This window comes from Sesamum indicum, linkage group LG8 (genome assembly GCF_000512975.1).
Source record: "Sesamum indicum cultivar Zhongzhi No. 13 linkage group LG8, S_indicum_v1.0, whole genome shotgun sequence".
NCBI classification, from domain to species: Eukaryota; Viridiplantae; Streptophyta; class Magnoliopsida; order Lamiales; family Pedaliaceae; genus Sesamum; species Sesamum indicum.
The window spans coordinates 15,569,140-15,577,502 of record NC_026152.1 but is presented as its reverse complement, the minus strand read 5'-3'; the positions used below and the strand labels follow the sequence as shown (position 1 = coordinate 15,577,502).

Here is an 8,363-nt window from a genome sequence, read left to right as displayed (position 1 = left end):
CCTTAATGTATGGTTGCTGCAAATTGATTTGCCTTTTAACATTCTACGAAGTTTTTGTTTATTTATGTTTTCGTTGCCAGCTTTGAGTTCCTAAAAGTTACTACTCTAAGGTGGTAATATTCCTGCCTCACCACCTGAATTTCATTTTACATTGTCAGTGTGGATACGTTGATTAAGGTATGACATTAATAGGACATACATGTTGTAGAAATGACAGGGAGAGCAGAATCATTGAGTCTTGTATCAGGCATGAAATTTCAAGTATCATTTGAAAGTTCTTGGAGCAATTCTATGCCACATTAAATTCTTTCCTGTTGTAACTTTTGTACTGAACTTAATGATGCATGAGTTTGTCATACTATGCCCTTCAGTGCTGTTTATTTGGCAGTAGTGAATAATGAATCTAAGTGGTAAAAGGTGTTTGCTCATAATCTAGTTGCAGCAAGCATTGGACGAATTCATAAAGTGGTCAGACGGCTCATATAGTCCCAGTAGTTGCTTAGACCTCTTTAGGGCTCCATAGGACTGCTTTAAGGTCTGGTGTTTAATAAACTAGGGATCTGAAAGGTATGCTTAAATCTAATGTCTGGCAGCTGATTCACATCCATTCCAAAAATAGTATACTGACAATTCATAATGTAGAAACTAAGAGGATGTGTAGTAGTTGTACTTATCATAGGTGTTGATTAGATAAAAGCATATATCAATTAAGTTTCGTCATTCTTGAGGAGGGTGAGTGAAAGATTGATCACAACCATCTTGAAACAAGATTTGTGAGGAAAGGAGACATGAAACTGAAGATAGTGGCTTGTGTTTTCCTCTTAAATTCTGAAAATAATTAAAATACCAAGAATTTGATTTTTTAATTTTACAGGCTTCTTTTATTAATTTACCTACCTACTTTTTGAAACTATTGATGTTCTTCTTGTTTTATTCTCCTGTATTTTGGCTCACGTAAAAATATAATTGCTGACAATCAGATTCCTTATCCAAATCCCCCTACCAAAGAAATCTAAGATCCACTTTGGTTTCACTACGGAAACACAAAAGTTCACACGCCTCATGTTTATCCTAGCATTGAAGAGTTGCTTAACTTGGAAAATATGCTGAGTAGATCGGGTTTTGGGTTTGCTTAATAGTAAAGATTTATTTTTTTCTTGTTTTTCTTGTTGTGCCTATATATTTTCGCAAATTATTTTCCTTGATGTTCCATAGTGTATAGAAGGACATATTTCATCTATTAGCTTATCTGTTTGACAGTTTCTAGAGGATTTCATTAATGGAGGTGAAGTTGCATCCCTTTTGGATTGCATTCGGCTGACTGCTGGACCGTTGCATGCTCTTGCTGCTGCTACAAGGCCAGCTAGAGCTGCCCCTGTTTCTGGGGTTCCTGGCATTACAGCTTCTATTTCTTCTACTTTAAAGCAAACTGGATATGTGCCATCTCAGGGTCTCTCTAGCAATTCGAACACAAATACAACTCAAGCTTCATCTGGACCTGGAGGTAATCCTGGTGTACCTGCAGCATCAGGCCCTATTGGAACTCATAACAGCCCTACGGCAGCTGTGTTAGCAGCAGCAGCTGCTGCTGCTGCTGGGAGAGGTGGTTCTGGCATTGTTCCCAGTTCCCTGTTGCCCATTGATGTTTCTGTGGTGCTAAGAGGCCCATATTGGATTAGGATAATTTATCGCAAAAATTTTGCAGTTGATATGCGGTGTTTTGCTGGAGATCAAGTCTGGTTGCAACCAGCTACACCTCCAAAAGTTGGTCCACCTACAGGAGGATCACTTCCATGTCCACAGTTTCGGCCTTTTATTATGGAGCATGTTGCACAGGAACTAAATGGCATAGATTCTAATTTTCCAGGTGCACAGGCACTTGGAATGTCTAATTCAAATAATCCCAATCCAAGTTCAGCTCCTCAGCTACCAACTACTCCTGGAAACAGAGCCAACCTTGCAAATACTGGTGCAACGTCTCGAACAGGAACTGCAATAGCTGCTCTAAATCGCATAGGAAATGCTCTTCCAGGACAGTCCAATTTACCCATGGTTAATCCATTACGAAGAACACCTGGATCTGGTGTTCCTGCTCATGTTAGAGGAGAGCTAAATACTGCCATAATTGGACTAGGAGATGATGGAGGCTATGGTGGAGGATGGGTTCCTCTTGTGGCACTTAAAAAGGTTCTTAGGGGTATTCTCAAGTATCTTGGAGTTCTCTGGCTATTTGCACAATTACCGGACCTTTTAAAAGAGATCCTTGGGTCAATTTTGAAGGATAATGAGGGTGCATTATTGAATTTGGATCAAGAGCAGCCAGCCTTACGCTTCTTTGTTGGGTAAGATCAAGACATCCCTTGCATCATTCCAAATACGTTTCATGCAAAAAGAAAAGAAAATGGAAGGTAGTCACTATTCATGTCCAAATGGAAGGGATAGCTTATTTCGAGATCTTAGAAAATATTCCTTGCACTTAGTCTTAGCAATGATCCTAAGGGCCACTGCCTTCATCTTTTATAACATCCACATGTCTTGAATATCAAAGAATTATAGCCTTAGCCACTTATCAGGAGCTTGTACCCAGTTTTTGAATTAATTGCTTTTTTACTTCTCATGCATCCTTTTCTATTTAACTGTTAGTTGCTTACTTCTAGAAATACAGGTTTTGTGTAGAGTGATATGCACTTTTATGTTTACTTTATTCCCAAAATCAAAGCGGGGCAGGGGAAGATTCGAGGCTTGAGAGACTAGCTTCGTGTGGTTAGAGGGTGTGGGTGGTGGGTTAATGGTGGAGTCTGGGTTTTCTAGTGGACTATCTGCTTATGTTCATCTTCTATATCCTTGGAATATTCTCCTCATTGTTTCTTCCGCATCTCAACCTCCACCGCAGCATGGCTTTGTGTTTTACCTCAAACATGTGGAACTGCCTGTGTCAAGCTCACCTGCTGATGAGCTTATATTTTGCTGTTAAGTGGTCTCCCTTTTCGAAGATGCACTATAATCAAGTATCTTCCCATAGTTCTTATGGCATAATCACATGCCTAGTATGGCTTAGAATTCCATATTGCTCTGTCCTGACGCCTGTAGTTATCCTTAGAGTGGGGATGATTGGGTCCTGGGCAGTGCAACATCAACTTGTTTGGTGGATAACATAGGTCTCAGAAAAGCATCCTAATATTATGCTAATAGCAAATTTTGTGTCTTGAATGTGAAGCCAATTGTTAGCAGTTGCAAAATCATTGTCTTTTTTCTTCCCATAATGACGATGAAATGGCTTTCTCAATATCAAACATGTATATATATGTATATATGTTCATGTATATGTATGTATATACACATATGGATACACACTTATATACAGATATATATAGATATGTGTAGGTATAGGTATATATACATATTTACTGGATATATACATGTATATAAAGAGAGATAGTACTAACACAGACGCATGTTTGGATACATATTGTTCTGTACTTTTACCATTCAAACACACCCACACGCCATATGGGTGACACACGTATGCACAGACAAAAGAAGAAAAAAAGAAACCGGGAAAAAGGCATATTTTTAAGTCTACTTACACATGTTTATGAATTTGTCGTATATATACATATGTACTGGATATATACATGTATATAGAGATAGATGGTATTAACACAGACGCATGCTTGGATCCCATACATATTGTTCTTGACTTTTACCATTCAAACATACCCACACGCACATATGAGTGACACGCGTTTACACAGATAAAAGAAGAAAAAAAGAAACCAGAAAAAGGCATATTTTTAAGTATATTTCCACATGTTTATGAATTTGTTGTATGTCTTAGGTTCTGAACTTATGAAATACTTTTGCAGAGGCTATGTCTTTGCTGTTAGTGTTCACAGAGTTCAACTTCTTCTCCAAGTCCTCAGTGTAAAAAGATTTCATCATTCCCAACAACAGCCACAGAACCCAGCTGCCGCTCAAGAGGAATTAACTCAATCTGAAATAGGAGAGATATGTGACTACTTTAGTCGCCGTGTTGCGTCAGAGCCCTATGATGCTTCTCGTGTTGCTTCATTCATTACCCTTTTGACTTTACCCATTTCTGTTTTGAGAGAATTTTTGAAACTTATTGCATGGAAGAAAGGATTAGCTCAAGGGCAAGGAGTTGATGCAGCTCCTGCTCAGAAATCCCGTATTGAGTTGTGTCTTGAGAATCACATGGGATTTAACAGAGATGGCATCTCAGATAATTCATCTTTATCCAAAAGCAATATTCACTATGATCGGGCCCATAACTCAGTTGACTTTGCATTGACAGTCGTTCTTGATCCCGCGCATATACCTCATATAAATGCTGCTGGCGGTGCTGCTTGGTTGCCCTATTGTGTATCTGTTAGATTAAGATACTCATTCGGTGAAAATCTTAGCGTATCTTTTATAGGGATGGAGGGTAGCCACGGAGGCCGTGCATGCTGGCTGCGTGTTGATGACTGGGAAAAATGTAAACAGAGAGTGGCTCGAACTGTGGAGGTGAATGGAGCTTCTGGTGGGGATTCTAGTCAGGGAAGGTTGAGAGTGGTTGCTGATAGTGTACAGAGGGCACTCCACACATGCCTACAAGGACTAAGAGATATATGACTAGTATAATAGTATCCCACTCTTTTTTTACTGTTAATGGAGAATCAAAGCACCAGGGTACTCAAATCAGGCAACAGCCCATATTTGGGAAGGACATAGAAGATGTGGCTTTATTTGAAAGAGACAACATACTCAAATAAGACAGCCCATGTTTGGGAAGGAAATGGAAGAGGTGACTTTATTTCAAACTTTATTTTGACTGATGCTGATAGGGGATATCGTTAGATAGCATATGTAACGTGTTTGGTGTATTTCAAGCTTGGCTAACGAGAGACGTATATTATTCAGGTTATGCTTCTCTTTTGTACAGTAGGTTATAGTTGGTTCTCTGAAATTTGATGGACCGAAATTGTACAACTCAAACTGCCACCAGTGAAAAGAAACTAGTCTTTCAAATTACTAGATTATAAACCAGCAACACTTGGTGAGAAATTTGTAATTATGTTGAGAGAACTTGAATCCCTATTTTCTAGATAGGTATGGAAACATGAGTTGAAGAACATAACGCAGAATTCTTAGAGTTGTGTAATTGTATGTATATATGGATACCATTGCAAAATTTTCCCCTTTAGAGCTATTAATCAGTTAACTATCTGGGTGGATATGTAGAGAGACCAAAATGGAATTCCATCCTTCAATTTATGAACACATTTCATTTTTTTATGGGATGACTATTTTTGTATTGCTAGTTATCGCTGCACGCGTTATCATGGCACATTAAGTTTTTCAACTGTAACTTGTATGCACGGAATTGTGGCTATTTCCTTGTTCCTTTTGATCATGAACATGAAGTTTTTCAACTGTAACTTGATGTATGCTCCTTGTTCATTTTGATCATGATCATGAACATGCACGAAGTCCAAATTTACGTTCAAGGGGTTCTCCTGATCTGCCACTTGGTGGAGGATGAGCAAGTTTTTCTTCGTATGACCGGAGCCTGCTGTCAAGCACGTTCTTGTGGTCTAGGATATGGTGGAGTCGGAAGAGGATTTTATTCCCCTTGATTAGCTTGAGTTTCATACCTTGCATATATAATTGAAGGCAGATGGGAGCTTTGTTAGGAGGGCTCCATGCCACCATGCATGCCATATATCTGCCTAAGGGGACTAGCACACCGGTTCCTTATAGTCCGTGAGGGTGAGGGTTAGAGTTAGGGTTCTCCCCAACCTATTCCAGTCGCATCCATGCATAGGCAGAGTGTCATGGCAAGATACGCCGCAATTTAAAGATCATTCTCTTGCGATTGCATACTCTGCACAAATAATCAAAAGGTGAATTGCTAGTGTTTTGGGTGGGGTTTTATGGGATAAATGTTAGACACTCAATGAAATGAGATGATATAACGGAATGATGTGGGGTAAATTGTAATTTTAGTCCTTTAAGTATAGGCGTGGCAATCTAATTGAATAGTTTAAAATGGTCAAAATTGATTTTTGAGCGATTAGTGGATCATTGAGATTTACCAATCTTGGTTGGTCTTCACCAATTTTTATCACACCAGGTTTGGGGGAATGAATCGGGCTGAACACATGACTGATTCCTAGTTGAATCGGTCGAACCAATTGGTTCAGTCTGATTCTGAAAACCATGCAAACGCCCACATATATTGATGGGTTTCAAATTCATAATCTCAAATTAATTCATAAAATATTTACCCTAATCATTAATTAGGGTAACACATCATCCGTAATAATGATAGATATATAAAGTGCATATCCTTTCCAAAATTCCTCAAAATTGTGGGTATGAAATTTCAATTTGTATGGGTCCCAATCCCAATTAAATAGCATAGATTGGTAAAAAGCTAAAAAAAGCATCATAGCCAAGATTTTTATACCATTTCTATCACCCATCTTCTTATCTTCACACCCACTCGTATAATTTTTTATTCTAAATTTTGTTACATTTTTACTTTATTTAGTATATATACATTTATTGTCGCAAAAAGTTGATGTAAACTAGACCTGTAATTTTATTACGTAGGGAGTAATCCAACACCACTGAACAATCTAAATACAAACTCTTTATTCTTTCTAATCTACTTTTTTAATGGAACCCATTTAGGTGTATTTATGAAAAGTAATGTAATAATACAATGTTGTCTCTTAACTACTCATCAAAATATGGTTGTTTTTCAATGGACATGAATAATACCGTAATTTTATTCGATAAATTAAGAATATGTGGTTGTCCTTCGATCTTTTTCAATTAAAATGACTCATTTTGCCCTGTAGTTTCTTTCCTTTATTCATAATTGTTAAATGTATATTTTTTTTAAATAAAATGAATGACATGATTATCGTACACGTAACGTGTATGCATTAATGAAACAAAACAAAAAATATAATTATATTTACACCTCCTATTTATAATCTATTTACACAAATCACCCGTGACAGCTACAAAAAGGGGATAGTTTATCTAATGATATTGACATTTTGGGGAGGTGTATGTATAATTTTTTGAAAAGCAGGGGTGGGTTTTGCAAATATTGTTGATGTTTCTGATGGGTGTGTGTGTGTGTGATTTTTCAAAGATCAGGGACTATTTGTGTAAGTACTGTTAAAATTTCTGATGGGTATATGTGTAATTTTTCAAAAGAATATATATAATTTATGTAAATTAAGCATAGATAAGGGAGCATAAATATAATTATTCCTAAAAAAAATAATAGTATTTGAAATTTAAAACTGAATTAGACTCAACACCTTACCTCTGAGTCTCATGTCATTTCAATTTTCATAATGATTGATTCATTGATTATAGATTGTTGATTGTTATTAAAGCTATTTGTTGATTTTTAATTTTTCTTGATATTTAATATTCCTGATGTGCTCAAATATAAAATAGTTCTTTTTTTCTTTGGAAAAGAGAAAAGAGAATGAACTTGTACCCAAAAGAAGAAGAGAGTTTATATATTTTGTGTTAGGAATTAATGTTTTTAACATGTTGTAAGTAAACTCGTGCAGAAAATATGAAAAGATTTATATGTTTAATGAATTATCTTACATCCACAATTGCATAAAAATATATTTTTCAACATCGGATTTGTATCTTTTATTTCAAATTATATTTCTTCTTATGGTCTATTTAAAACATACACGTTATAATACGAACAAAAATTACATCATTTAAATATTATATATTATTAGACGTGTACATATTAAATGAAATAAAGAATGTAATATGATTTGAAGTACAGCCGTAAATGCATAGAGAGAAAGTAAATGAAGCAATGTGGGCATGAAATTAGTGTAGAAAAAAGATGTAGCACCAAGAAGAGTGACTAATCATCTTTATTGAAGTTCAAATGTCTGATGATCCAATACCCTATGGAAAACCAGCAGAAGATGACTGATTAGACAGTGCAATCAAAAGCAAATTATGGGATGTCCCAACAACCATTAGGTGTAATTAAGGTGTGAGATCATTACCCATACACAACACTCTTCTTTATATGCAAAAACCTCAGTGTCTGATCTATAGCTTGTCTACATGTAACAATTCTTGTCAAAATGAAGAAGGGATTGAAGTTCAGCATGTGGGCTGTCTTGTTGTTTATCATCTTTTCTCAAGCAGGTGATTTTAGTTTCATGTGTGTGTGTGTGTCTTTGTTTTTAACTTATCATAATTGCATTTCTTGAAATTTTTAGAGTCATATGACCCTTTGGATCCATTTGGGAACATAACAATCAAATGGGATGTTATATCTTGGACACCAGATGGTG

General features: G+C 36.4%; 1 protein-coding gene across 1 annotated transcript in view; it reads left to right on the top strand.

The window, feature by feature from the left end:
- Window positions 1-5,307, top strand: part of LOC105168881 (mediator of RNA polymerase II transcription subunit 14) — a 14,281-nt gene extending 8,974 nt beyond the window's left edge. The window contains exons 7-8 of the mRNA XM_011089069.2: window positions 1,261-2,342; window positions 3,867-5,307. Coding sequence (XP_011087371.1) covers window positions 1,261-2,342; window positions 3,867-4,635 — 1,851 coding nt within the window. The 3' untranslated portion in view covers window positions 4,636-5,307. The remainder of the gene's footprint in view (window positions 1-1,260; window positions 2,343-3,866) is intronic.